General features: G+C 35.5%; 1 protein-coding gene across 1 annotated transcript in view; it reads left to right on the top strand.

The window, feature by feature from the left end:
- The window catches only part of LOC138316835 (protein virilizer homolog), a 96983-nt gene that overhangs the window by 33562 nt on the left and 48318 nt on the right, over window positions 1–15103 (top strand). Inside the window, exons 13-16 of the mRNA XM_069258490.1 lie at window positions 817–896; window positions 2681–2841; window positions 5305–5562; window positions 14154–14242. Of these exons, the coding sequence (XP_069114591.1) occupies window positions 817–896; window positions 2681–2841; window positions 5305–5562; window positions 14154–14242 (588 nt within the window). The remainder of the gene's footprint in view (window positions 1–816; window positions 897–2680; window positions 2842–5304; window positions 5563–14153; window positions 14243–15103) is intronic.

Below are 15103 nucleotides of genomic sequence, written 5' to 3'. Positions count from 1 at the left end.
TATCGCGGGCAAAACTATTGCAATACATCGATAAGTCGACCTATCGTTACACCACTATGAAATAGGCATACAATGTCTGCTGAAAATCATAAACTTTGCAATCGTAATGGCCGCCATTTTGGAATGGGGTGATTCTAATAAAGGAGCCGGATTTTGGTATATTTTTTCAGGATATCGCTAAAAAAAATTCAGGGTGATTATTTCACTAGAATATTGGTGTAAATTATAGAAACAAACATTTGTAATTTTTCTTGCATAAATCAAAAGAAAATGAGTCCATTATGTATTACAAAAAAAAAAAAAAAAAATGAAAAAAAAAAAAAAAAAAAGAAATAGACAAAATGTATAATAAAAAAGGAGATAAATAGCATTGAAATAAAAGTTTACAATGTATTTATTGGCATTTTTCATCTTCTATATTTAATGTAAGCCTTAATTAACATTTAAAAAATACAAAATGAGCCACCAATGCAAGGCCTATGGTAATAATTAAAGTTAAATCATAATTTGTTAACAAAATATGTTTTTGTAATTATTTTGCATATTATTGATATTTATACATCTCTGACGCGTCGTGAAAAATGCCGCGTGCAATGCTACCGCTTTTGAGTCAAAAATCTACTTTTTGCTCACCAAAGGTTAACATGTCTGGTAATTCAGTCTGTCACTTGGTGTATATCTGTTAATTCAGTCTGTCACTTGGTGTATATCAGTAATTCAGTCTGTCTCTTGGTGTATATCAGTAATTCAGTCTGTCTCTTGGTGTATATCAGTAATTCAGTCCATTAAATCTTAGGTAACCAATATTGATTACAGATGGATTGAAGCTCTGGAGTGTGTTCCTGGTCTGTTGATTAAGGGGCTGTCATATTTACTGTACCAGGAAAACAGGACAGGTAAGAACATACTATACTGGTAAATCAGAACAGGTAAGAATATACTGTACTGGTAAAACAGGGCAGGTAAGATCATACTATACTGGTAAAACAGGACAGGTAAGAACATACTGTACTGGTAAATTAGGACAGGTAAGAACATACTGTACTGGTAAAACAGGACAGGTAAGAACATAATGTACTGGTAAATCAGGACAGGTAAGAACATATTGTACTAGTAAAACAGGACAGGTAAGAACATATTATACTGGTAAATTAGGACAGGTAAGAACATACTATACTGGTAAATCAGGACATGTAAGAAAATACTCTACCAGGAAAACAGGACAGGTAAGAAAATACTCTACCAGGAAAACAGGACAGGTAAGAACATACTGTACCAGGAAAACAGGACAGGTAAGAACATACTGTACTGGTAAATCAGGACATGTAAGAAAATACTCTACCAGGAAAACAGGACAGGTAAGAAAATACTCTACCAGGAAAACAGGACAGGTAAGAACATACTGTACTGGTAAATTAGGACAGGTAAGAACATACTGTACCAGGAAAACAGGACAGGTAAGAACATATTGTACTGGTAAAACAGGACAGGTAAGAACATACTATACTGGTAAATCAGGACATGTAAGAACATACTCTACCAGGAAAACAGGACAGGTAAGAACATACTGTACTGGTAAAACAGGACAGGTAAGATCATACTATACTGGTAAATTAGGACAGGTAAGAACATACTGTACTGGTAAATCAGGACATGTAAGAACATACTCTACCAGGAAAACAGGACAGGTAAGAACATACAGTACCAGGAAAACAGGACGGGTAAGAACATACTGTACTGGTAAATCAGGACTGGTAAGAAAATACTGTACTGGTAAATCAGGACAGGTAAGAACATACTATACTGGTAAATTAGGACAGGTAAGAACATATTATACTGGTAAATGAGGACAGGTAAGAACATACTGTACTGGTAAATGAGGACAGGTAAGAACATACTGTACTGGTAAATGAGGACAGGTAAGAAAATACTGTTCTGGTAAAACAGGACAGGTAAGAACATATTATACTGGTAAAACAGGACAGGTAAGAACATACTGTACTGGTAAACATGACAGGTAAGAACATACTATACTGGTAAATCAGGACAGGTAAGAACATACTGTACTGGTAAATCAGGACATGTAAGAACATACTGTACTGGTAAATTAGGACAGGTAAGAACATATTGTACTGGTAAAACAGGACAGGTAAGAACATATTATACTGGTAAATGAGGACAGGTAAGAACATACTGTACTGGTAAATGAGGACAGGTAAGAACATACTGTACTGGTAAATGAGGACAGGTAAGAAAATACTGTACTGGTAAAACAGGACAGGTAAGAACATATTATACTGGTAAAACAGGACAGGTAAGAACATACTGTACTGGTAAACATGACAGGTAAGAACATACTATACTGGTAAATCAGGACAGGTAAGAACATACTGTACTGGTAAATCAGGACATGTAAGAACATACTATACTGGTAAAACAGGACAGGTAAGAACATACTGTACTGGTAAATCAGGACATGTAAGAACATACTGTACTGGTAAAACAGGACAGGTAAGAACATACTGTACTGGTAAATCAGGACAGGTAAGAACATACTATACTGGTAAAACAGGACAGGTAAGAACATACTGCACTAGTAAATCAGGACAGGTAAGAGCTTACTATAGTGGTAGAACAGGAAAGGTAATCTACATATCTAATTTGAGGTTGATATGTTTAGATGTACTTGACCAGTTGGTGGAGTGGACACTAGAGGGCTTGGACCTTGGAAAGGCTATAGCACAGCCTGAGACTGCCCATAAAGTTCGGCACCTAAAGATGGGTATTAAACTTGCTGGGAGTATGTGTAGCTGTAGTCAGGATATTGTTCTCAAGTGTCTGGTAAGTTTTATCATTGTAAAATCGTAAAAATCATGTTCAGTTTGTCAGAGTTATGTCCTTTTTACAGAATCTGTTCAGACTATTGTATTATTTGGGGATTAAAAATTGTACAGATGAATTGGCTAACCACCCAGGGGCTTGAGGTATGGGGCCAAAAGTCCAATATAGCGATATTCAAATAAAAAACTTCTTCTCTGAAACTAAGCATGGGACATAGCACTCATAATGCATTGGTAGCATCCTCGTAGGGTGGGGATTCAAAATAGTACAGATGAAGTGGCTAACCCCCCCATGGGCTTGAGGTATGGGGCCAAAACAAGGCTCCAATATGGCGATATTTATATAAACAACTTCTTCTCTGAAACCAAGCATGGGACATAGTACTCATAATGCAATGGTAGCATCCTTATAGGGTGGGGATTCAAAATAGTACAAATGAAGGGCTAACCCTTTGGGGCCTGAAGGGTGGGGCAGAAAGGGTCAATTATGGCGACATTCATATATAAACAACTTCTTCTCTGAAACTTAGCATTGAATAATTCTGATAGTCATATGGTATTGATAGCATTGTTGCATGGATGGGATTCAAAATTAAACAAATCGTGGGGTCAATTTTGCTATTTCTAGTTGTGAGAGTTTTTAGCCCACCATCTGATGACGATGGCCTATTCAAATCGTTTTTCGTCCGTGGTCCATCGCTGTACTTCCGTCCGTCCGTCCGTCTGTTAACAATTCTTGTTATCATCGAAAAAATAAGAGATGCAACTCCTGAGCCAGGTACAAAATGGTATATTCTTGGTTCATTTGGTGCTGCTGGTTGCCGACATGTTTCGGCCTTAAAGGCAGGCCGTCATCAGGGCACAGCTTACATGGTGTACAAATAGTAGAGTATGACAATAGAGGTCATGTGATAATAATAATGTATTATGACGTCATAGATAGTTGCTAAGGAAGTAATGGAGGAAATGATACAAAGCTAAATGGTGATTGGTCTAAAATCTAGGAAGATGAAATGCAAAAGTTTCATGACATTTTAAAGATGAATGACACAATAGAAATAATGAATTAGTTTGATGAGGACATATGAGTAGAAATAAATTAAATATGTATAGTTCATAAATTCTTGTTACCGCTATTTCTCAGAAAGTGCTGAAGGGATCATTCTCAAATTTCATATGTAGGTTCCCCTAGGGCCCTAGTTGTGCATATTGCGTTTTGGGACTGATCGGTCAACAAGATGGCCGCCAGGCAGCCATCTTGGATTTTGATAGTTAAAGTTTGTTATCGTTATTTCTCAGAAAGTACTGAAGGGATCATTCTCAAATTTCATATGTAGTTTCCTAGGGCCCTAGTTGTGCATATTGCGTTTTGGGACTGATTGGTCAACAAAATTGCCGCAAGGCAGCCATCTTGGATTTTTATAGTTAAAGTTTGTTATCGTTATTTTTCAGAAAGTACTGAAGGGATCATTCTCAAATTTCATATGTAGGTTCCCCTAGGGCATTAGTTTTGTATATTGCGTTTTGGGACTGATCGGTCAACAAGATTGCCGCAAGGCAGCCATCTTGGATTTTTATAGTTAAAGTTTGTTATCGTTATTCTCAGAAAGTACTGAAGGGATCATTCTCAAATTTCATATGTAGGTTCCCCTAGGGCCCTAGTTGTGCATATTGCATTTTGGGACTGATCAGTCAACAGGATGGCCGTCAGGCAGCCATCTTGGTTCTCAAATTTCATATGTCGGTTCCCCAAGGGCCCTAGTTATGCATATTGCGTTTTTTGGACCGATCGGTCAACAAAATGGCCGCCAGGCAGCCATCTTGGATTTTGATAGTTAAAGTTTGTTATCGCTATTTCTCAGAAAGTACTGAAGGGATCTGTCTCAAATTTCATACGTAGGTTACCCTAGGGCCCTAATTGTGCATAGTGCATTTTGTAACTGATCTGTCAACAAGATGGCTGAACGTCTGCCATCTTGGATTTTGATATTTACCGCTATTTCTCAGAAAGTACTGAAGGGATCTCTCTCAAATTCCATACGTATAGGTTCCCCTTGGACCCTAGTTGTGCATAATGCCTTTTGAGACTGATTGGTCAACCAGATGGCCAACCTGCTGCCATCTTGGATTTCATTGTTAAAGTTTGCTACCACTATTTCTTAGAAAGTGCTGAAGAGATCTGTCTCAAATTTATGTAGTGTGTTTGAATAAGTTTGAAAAGCAGGGAAAAGATCCCTCTTTCCATTGTCAGACATAGATCATTCTTTGGTGGTCGCCAAGATCCCTCGGGGATCTCTTGTTATGATAATTACTAAAAAAAAAATGTGAGCAATACAGGACCTCTTGGCCTCTTGTTCTGAAGCAGAATATTTATGCTTTCTTAAGGCTTGGGTTATGTTATATTTAATGTTGTGCACACTCTGTGATCCCTATAATGCCAATTATTATAATGATGTTTGTACAGACCCAAGACATACAACACAAATTGTTGGATCTGTTTGGTGCACCATACATGTCCTTCTCCCTGAAACTCCAAATCATACGGGCCATTGACCAAACGACACGCTTCAGCAGTGGTATGCAGTGGTTCCTAGGCAAACACCCACAACAGAGTGCAAAGGTCAAAGTTGAAAGTGGAAAAGATAAACATGTCAAGGAAGAAATAATAGAGACAAAAGAGAGTTGTTATGAAAGACTTATTGAATGTATGATGAACAAACAGGTATGTTGGTCGTACTTATCTCTTACAGGAATATTTTAGTTCATAGTTTCTGGAAATAAAATAATAATAATTATTATTATTATCTTTATTTCCTCCTAAATGAAGAGTATATAATGATAATACAAATGTAAATGAAAATACATATGATAACAGCATGAGATAATATGTACAAAAGAAGAGACGGGATAGGGGGAAAATACATAACATGATTATTATAAATCAGAGAAAGAGAGAAGAGGGCACAATTCTCTCGAATATTTCTATATCAAATTATTTTCAATATTTATAAATAATCATAAACAAGCAAGTTTTAATCAGTTACGTTTACACCCGGTCCACCCCAACTGCGAATGATAAATATTATGAAGTTCCTTACCGTCAATCGATTGATTTGTAACACAGCGAGAAATTCTGTACCGTGTAGCGATAAACGCTAACACTCTACCGACACAACGTGGCTATTTTTAGACTCGAGTACTGTCGCCAAATCCACAGGTAAATCGCGGGGCGCTCTGGCTACATCAGCTATACCAAACCAAGGACGTATATGAGAAGGATAAGTCACACTGGGTTTTGGGGAAGTCCAAGGCAGGCGCTTTTGTGTTTGTGCACTGACCGTGACGTTGGGCGACGACTGATTTTCCTTTGATATCCGCCGGCGCAGCCTTTGATGTAGCTTGCGGGTGCGAGGGTTACCATCTTACTTTCTGAAGCGGTGCTGTCATTTCATGAGCTGTCGAGTTTTTTTTTAACGAAAATTTAAGACATATCCCCTAGACATTCCGTCTTTAAAACAAGTTATAAACGTCGTGAAATTTAATAAACTTTACAATGGTGTTTCGTTTGACTCGATAAGACAAGTATTTGTTGAGAAAAACGGTTTTTATTCCCGGTTCATAGGCGTCTCGCGTGGTGTTTAGTAATGTAAAGAGACAGACACGAATCCTTCTCACATATAAATCCTTGACCAAACACAATCGTAAATGTTACAAATACCGTAAAATCTTGTGTTACTTACACACCAGTGTACTTTGCACATGTATTTTTTCTTATGGCTTTAAATACTGAAAAAAATCTACTATCGGTATATTTTGCGCATTCAAATTTTGGGGAAAACGATGTCCGGGGAACCACAAATTCAGTGTTATAAAGGTGGTAATTTCATTGCAAAACATTCACAATAAATGCTTGACAACTTGCACAAAAAGTGTTTTATTTAGAAGAAATAACATAATATAATTGCACTGTGCTTGTTTTCTTTTATTGGCCACCGTAACTGAAACAGTGAAATATATCTTGCAGAACATGTCAAAAACATTGGCAGTCCGCCGTATTCGATCCGTACACATGTCAATGTCTGGAGATATTACACATGAATAGTTATCAGAACTATTTGAAAATATTATAATTTAGTTACTTTAATATTGCCACAATAAGTTTTAAGTGTGTTTGAGATCATTAACAAACTTTAAAGAGCATTCCGATAGCATTTACGTTGGCTTGCAATAATCACATCGTGAGTGAACTCACTATCTGTACGGCACCAGATCCAAGCTGATGGCTAATTATATATAACAGTACGGTTAAAATGCCACTAACCTTCTAGCTTGTCAGTTTTGCTGTAATAATATTACAAACCACTTATTGAAAATCCTAAATATAGGACAGTTTAGGACTCGTCTTATAAATCCCACGTGTGTTTTGACTTTTTGCACACGGCCTGCAGCCGGGACATGTTATGGCGGTTCCCTACGTAATGAGCATAGCTAGATCTATAAGGAGTTTCATATGCAGTTTTACTAGAAATATGAAGATTTGTTAAAATATCTAAAATAAAGAAATACTAGTCAAGTGAATTTTTATGCAATTTGAAGAATATTTGTTTTGTTTTTAAGTAGATACAGACGCATTGTTGATGATATATAGATCGGTTAAGCTAACTAGCCATTCAGTTTCGTTAAGCTGGATGAGAGGCCCGAGCGTAGCATCCAGTACCAGTTTACCTGTGGATTTGGCGACAGTACTGGAGTCTATAAATAACTACACTCATTCAATACATCGATACAAGTCAGCGGTAGAGCGGTAGGGGTTTATATACACGCATCGTTCGCAGTTGGGGTGGACCGGGTGTAAATACAAATTGAACATCTTTTTTAAAGTATACACGCATGTCAATCTGAATTGTTCTATATCATACCATTCCAATGTATAGTCCAAGGGACCTCCTAATAATACATAAAATTAGCTCAAAATCTGAGAGGGAGTATAAATATGAAATAAAATCTACATTTGTGATTGATGCAATTGAAAATATGACATTATTTCTTATTTGGTCAGTTAATGAACAATTCAAAACAATATGACTAACAATATCAGTATAAAAGTGTCCACAATAGTGACATAATATTACAGGATTTTCTAAACGTACTGACACAATCATTTTCATAATATATCTGACATTTTCAAGACAATTTGGATGACGTAGAGCTAGTTTCCAGAGGTAATGGGGTTTTAAACAATCATGTAATGATAAGAATCGTATGAATTCTGCGTCATTTGACATTCTCAATTTCCAGGCATTTGTTTCATACATACACTGCCCTCCAAAAGTTCTGTTACACATGCATTTTTTATAAATAAATTTAAAAAACAAAATAATTTCAATATTCATTTAGTTATCACATGAATATTTTATTGTCCAAATACTTTTACAATTTTTCATGATAATGCAATGGCCCTGAGTTCATGTATTGTAATGAAATTGGAATATTTGTTAAAAATCAAAAATATTGTTATTCTGTTAATATTTGGTATATCCTCCACGTGCTCTAAGTACTGCCTGTATACGGTCAGACTTACTTCTGATGTTCTACATCTTCTAGTAGGTATCTCATCCCATGCTAGCTGTAATGCAGCTTCCAGTTCGCCAAGGTTTCCGCACTTGTGCTTGCGGACTTCCATACCAAGATCTTTCCACAGGTTTTCAATTGGGTTCAGGTCAGGGGATTGTGGGGGCCATTCCAAAGACTGAATATTGTTTTCATCCTTCCATTTAGTTACTATACAGGCTCTGTGTCATGGGGCACCATCATCCTGGAAGAAAAAGTTATTGCCGTAGCCTAACAGATGTGCTGATGGTATTGTACTGTTCTCTAAAATGTCAATGTACTTTATTCCATTGAGATTTCCTTTCAAAGGAGTAAGATATCCAGTCCCTCGGAAAGACATAGCGCCCCAAACCGTCACACCACCCCCACTAAACTTAACTGTAGGCACTACACACTTGTGATGTAATTGTTCATTCACTCTTCTTCTCACATATGTTCTGCCATCTGTTTGGAAGAGAGTGAATCTCGACTCATCAGTCCATAGAACTGTTGACCAGTCCACCCAGGTCCAATTTGCGTGATTCTGTGCAAATGCCAACCGCTTCTGACGATGGGTAACTGTTAAGACCAGAACGTTCCCGATCCTCGTAGTTACCCGTATCTTGGAATCTTTTAATAGCCCTGTACACGTTCTGTCTGTAACAAAAGAGAAATGGTCAAACTTTAAACTGCATACCAAATTATGAATTGCAAAATCCTCAAAGGTTTCAAGGTAAACAATGATCACTTACCTGCTAGTTCCAAGTATCCTTGCAGTTTGTGCCGCCGGAACAAAATTGCGATGGTAAAAAACACACTGGAAACGGTCTTCTCTAGATAATCGCTGCATTTTGTTACATGAAACTTTTCATAATTAAATCATACTTTAAGAATAACAAAAAAGATGACACATGGTGAGCAGTGATTAATTTTGTCATTTTAAATTAAATTTCCATGCAAATACTGTCCATATGTGAGTTTGTTTTACTATTTCTAGGCATTTGATAGGTCTGTATGAAATATGAAATAATTGCATTATTAATAAAAACCTGTTTTAGGACTTTATTAGGAAAAGTTTTTGTGTTAAAACACCAAAGTAGCATTATCCCCCTTTACGTCATTTAAAACAAATGACAAAAAAAATTCTATCCCCAATAATTTTGTCAAAAATAATTTTATGCAGAATTAAGAGAGTTGTAACAGAACTTTTGGAGGGCAGTGTATTTACAGATTTGTGGACTAATGCCTTCCAACAATATCTGGAAGGAAAAGATCCATCATCAAAAAATTTTAAGAAATATTCATATAAGTTGTATTTCTTAAGTATTTTGGTAATGTCTGGAATAAAACCTTTTTTGAACATACGCAGTCACATTATTTAAAAAATATCTCACATTGAAAATTCTAGAAATCAAATTTGTTTTTTTCATTCTGCAAACTCTGCCTAGGAACAATAATTTTTTAATATCTATATAAGCCTCAATAGAGGTCCAACCTATTAGTGAAGTACACATATCTGTTCTAGTTCTTCTGTCAAACCCTTGTATAGACTTTATAATGAAATGTTGAGCCTTTTTAAGCATTAATAGATCATGCTTTGATAACACCCAAAGCTCACACCCATATAGAGCAGAAGGATAAACTTTTATTTTGATAATTTTTGAAATAGTAAGGGGGTTCAGGGCACACTGGTGTGCACCAGAACGTAGTAATGCCATGGTACCACTTTTAACTTGTTACATGCCTGTTTAATCCTTTCAAAGGATTGATGTTTACTATTCATAATAAAACCAAGATGATTAGTTTCTAAAACAATAGGTAAAGTATTATTATAAAGACTAAATGTACAGTTGATGTTTAAAATTCTCTTATCAGAAAATACCATAATTTTACTTTTTGAGCTTGAATACAAAAATCTCCATTTCCTACTGTACACATATACTTAACATTTTTTGAAGGCTCATACTATTTGTACTAACAAGACATATATCATCTGCCTGCATATTTGCAGGTATATCGATTATAGATGCACCTCTACCACAGTTTTCGACTTGATTCAATAGGTTATTAATAAAAACAAGATACATTTTTGCGGAGAGGGCCCCTCCTTGTAAGATACCTCTCTCCATCTTGACTGGCTCAGATGTAATACCGTTAAACAATACTGAACTTTGTACATCTGTATACATAAACCTTAAGATATTTGGAGACCTAGAGTCCTGAAATTTGACTCATAGCATGCTGAAATGAAGGGCTACAAGTTTGTTCAAATGAATGACCTTGACTTTCATTCAAGGTCACAAGGGTCAAATAGGCTGAAATATCTTGTTAAGACTTCTGCTTCATAACCAAGAGGCCTAGAGAACTGATATTTGGCATGTGACATGCTGGGATGAAGGGCTACCAAGTTTGTTCAAATGAATGACCTTGACCTCCATTCAAATAGGCTTAAATCATTTAACGACTTCTTCTTGATAACCAAGGGCCTAGAGAACTGATATTAGGTATGTCACATGCTGGGATATAGGGCTACCAAGTTTGTTCAAATGAATAACCTTGACTTTCATTCAAGGTCACAGGGGTCAAATAGGCTAAAATATTTAAATGACTTTTTCTTAATAACCAAGAGGCGTAGAGATCTGATATTGAGCCTGTGACATGTTGGGATGAAGGGCAACCAAGTTTGTTCTAATGAATGACCTTGACCTTCTTTCAAGGTTACAGGGGTAAAATAAAATAGGCTTAAATCTTTCAACAACTTCTTCTTAATAATCAAGAGGCCTAGGGACCTTGTATTGGGCCTGTGGCATGCTGGGATAAATGACTACCAAGTTTGTTAAAATTAATGACCTTGACCTTCATTCAAGGTCACAGGGGTCAAATAGGCTAAAATCTTTAAATGACTTCTCCTTAATAACAAAGAGGCCTAGAGATATGATATTGGGCCTGTTACATGTTGGGATGAAGGGCTACAAAGTTTGTTCAAATGAAAGACCTTTACCTTCATTCAAGGTCACAGGGGTCACATCGGCTATAATCTTTAAACAAATTCTTCTTAATAACCCAGAGGCCTCGGGACCTTATATTGGGTCTGTGGCATGCTGCGATAAACTACTACCAAGTTTGTCCATTCAAGGTCACAGGGGTCAAATAGGCTACAATATTGAAATGACTTCTTTTTAATAACCAAGAGGTGTTGGGACCTGATATTAGGCCAGTTACATGCTGGGATGAAGGGCTATCAAGTTTGTTCAAATGAATGACCTTGACCTTCATTCAAGGTCACAGGGGTCAAAACAGTTATTATCTTGAAATTAATTCTTCTTAATAACCAAGAGGCGTAGGGATCTGATATTGAGCCTGTGACATGTTGGGATGAAGGGCTACAAAGTCATTCAAATGAATGACCTTGACCTTTATTCAAGGTCACAGGGGCCATATAGGCTAAAATCTTTAAATGTCTTCTTCTTAATAACCTAGAGGCAAAGGGGCCTCTTATGTGCTTTGGCATGATATAAATGCTTATTCACTACTCTCCTCTTTGTTAAGTATGAACCATGCATGATTACCAGATAGCAGGTGAGCCATTCGGGCCCATTGGGCCCTTGTCTTGAGGTAGCAATAGAATTATGTACATTTACAGGTTTTTATTAATCTCTAGTATCATTTGTACATTTGCAGGTTTTTACTATTTTCTAGTATCAATATATGTAGATTTGTATATTTCTACTAGTCTCTAGTATCATTTGTACATTTGCAGGTTTTTACTATTTTCTAGTATCAATATACAGTCAAACCTCGATGATTCGAACTTCGATGAATCAAATTTCTCGCTGTATCGAACTTTTTGTCTGGTCCCGAATTCTTTCACTATATAACATTACTAACTAACTCATGTATGAATCGAAGTTTTTTGAATCGAAGTTCTCGATGTATCGAACTTTTTTCATGGACCATTTGTTATAGAATCATAGGTAACTGACACTCAATGATTCGAATAAAAATTTACCTGTACAGATCAGGTGTTCGCCGATACCCCGCGGCATGCTGTCACACCTAGCTGTCTCGCGACGGCCCTTCGCCAGATAATAGGGATTATGACAGCTTGTGTTGCTAGCTTGATATCACCAAGATAATTAATATCACTAATCAGACCGATACCTGGTGCTTTGTTTTTACAAGCTGCGTTATTAAATCATTAGTACGGCAAAGATACAGTTAGTCGTTTTTGATGTTCGCCGCCGCCATTGGTAGCGGTTTGTAGAATTTTACAGAATGGTAAACAGCGAGCCACATTATTAGTAACTCATACTCAAAACCGTTACATTGCAAAACTTTGGTATAAATACTGGAGCAAATCGATCATTCTAAATCGAAGTATTTTGTAGGTGGTGTAGCGCTTTCGGTTCCTCCTTTTTAGTTTCGTTTTTACAACGTGTTTTCGTTTTTATAATCATTCCGTAATATCAACCATCGCTTAAATAGTCACCAAACGAACACTTGTACATGGGTTAGGCCTAGTACATGTAAGTCTTGTTTATAATATACGTATGTATTGCTAACGATAGCAATTCATGTGATTAATTGCATACTTCGTTTTTATTTTGTTTTGCTTGTGGTAAATACAATGATTATAAAGTTTACGGAACGGAGACGACATGTACACAGCTACCACAGTTGGTCATGGTAAAAAAAACCATCGGTCTAATTTCAACCACGAATAATTCGAAGTCTCGATGTTTCGAAGTTTTTCTGGCGGTCCCTTGAATTTCGATACATCGAGGTTTGACTGTATGTAGATTTTTATATTTCTACTAGTCTCTAGTATCATTTGTACATTTGCAGGTTTTTACTATTTTCTAGTATCAATATATGTAGATTTGTATATTTCTGCTAGTCTTTAGTATCAATATATGTAGATTTGTATATTTCTGCTAGTCTCTAGTATCAATATATGTAGATTTGTATATTTCTGCTAGTCTCTAGTATCAATATATGTAGATTTGTATATTTCTGCTAGTCTTTAGTATCAATATATGTAGATTTGTATATTTCTGCTAGTCTCTAGTATCAATATATGTAGATTTGTATATTTCTGCTAGTCTCTAGTATCAATATATGTAGATTTGTATATTTCTGCTAGTCTCTAGTATCAATATATGTAGATTTGTATATTTCTGCTAGTCTCTAGTATCAATATATGTAGATTTGTATATTTCTGCTAGTCTCTAGTATCAATATATGTAGATTTGTATATTTCTGCTAGTCTCTAGTATCAATATATGTAGATTTGTATATTTCTGCTAGTCTCTAGTATCAATATATGTAGATTTGTATATTTCTGCTAGTCTCTAGTATCAATATATGTACATCTATAGATTTCTACTTGTCTATAGGTATCTGTATATGTGTATTTGTAGGTTTTTTTGCTAGTTTCTAGTATCATTTATACATTTGTAGATTTCTACTAGTCTATAGGTTTCAATATATGTTCATTTGTAGGTTTTTACTATCTACAGGTATCAATATATATATATTTGTAGGTTTTTACTAGTTTAAGTTATAATATTCTGCAGTTTACCGACTGAAGCTAAGGTTTCATACAGACATTATTCAACCAGTCTTATTGAAACAGTGAGCAATATAAGCATACCTTTAAGTATTTTTATCATTACTTAATATCATAGCAGATTATTGTCTTATCCCCAAATTATGTGTTTACAGGTCGCCAGAGTAACCATAGCATTGGCTGCTTTTTTGAAGAAAATTCACTCTTATGAGTTGCTGTCAAGTTTCAAAGACAATGTGAAAAGGTACAAAATCCACAGTCCCCTATAGTATTCTAACAAGTCATGTGCCTCTTTGAAGTAGACATACATAAATTTTTGAAATTAGTAGCTTCTTATTAGATTGGTGTCTAGATTGGTGTCGGGGTTATCTGGAATGGTGGAGAAACTGAATATCTTTTATCCAGTGATTTCCTACTTTGTATCTGTAGTATTATATTTTGATTAGATAACATTACAATGTTATTAGGTGTGATTTCCTACTTTGTATCTGTAGTATTATATTTTGATGAGATAGCACTGTAATGTTATTAGGTGTGATTTCCTACTTTGTATCTGTAGTATTATATTTTGATGAGATAGCACTATAATGTTATTAGGTGTGATTTCCTACTTTGTATCTGTAGTATTATATTTTGATGAGATAGCACTGTAATGTTATTAGGTATGATTTCCTACTTTGTATCTGTAGTATTATATTTTGATTAGATAACACTGTAATGTTATTAGGTGTGATTTCCTACTTTGTATCTGTAGTATTATATTTTGATGAGATAACACTGTAATGTTATTAGGTGTGATTTCCTACTTTGTATCTGTAGTATTATATTTTGATGAGATAGCACTGTAATGTTATTAGGTGTGATTTCCTACTTTGTATCTGTAGTATTATATTTTGATGAGATAGCACTGTAATGTTATTAGGTATGATTTCCTACTTTGTATCTGTAGTATTATATTTTGATGAGATAACACTGTAATGTTATTAGGTATGATTTCCTACTTTGTATCTGTAGTATTATATTTTGATGAGATAGCACTGTAATGTTATTAGGTGTGATTTCCTACTTTGTATCTGTAGTATTATATTTTGATGAGATAGCACTG

Source organism: Argopecten irradians, chromosome 2 (genome assembly GCF_041381155.1).
Source record: "Argopecten irradians isolate NY chromosome 2, Ai_NY, whole genome shotgun sequence".
NCBI lineage: Eukaryota > Metazoa > Mollusca > Bivalvia > Pectinida > Pectinidae > Argopecten > Argopecten irradians.
The sequence above is the reverse complement of the archived record's forward strand: the minus strand, read 5'-3'. Positions and strand labels throughout refer to the sequence as shown.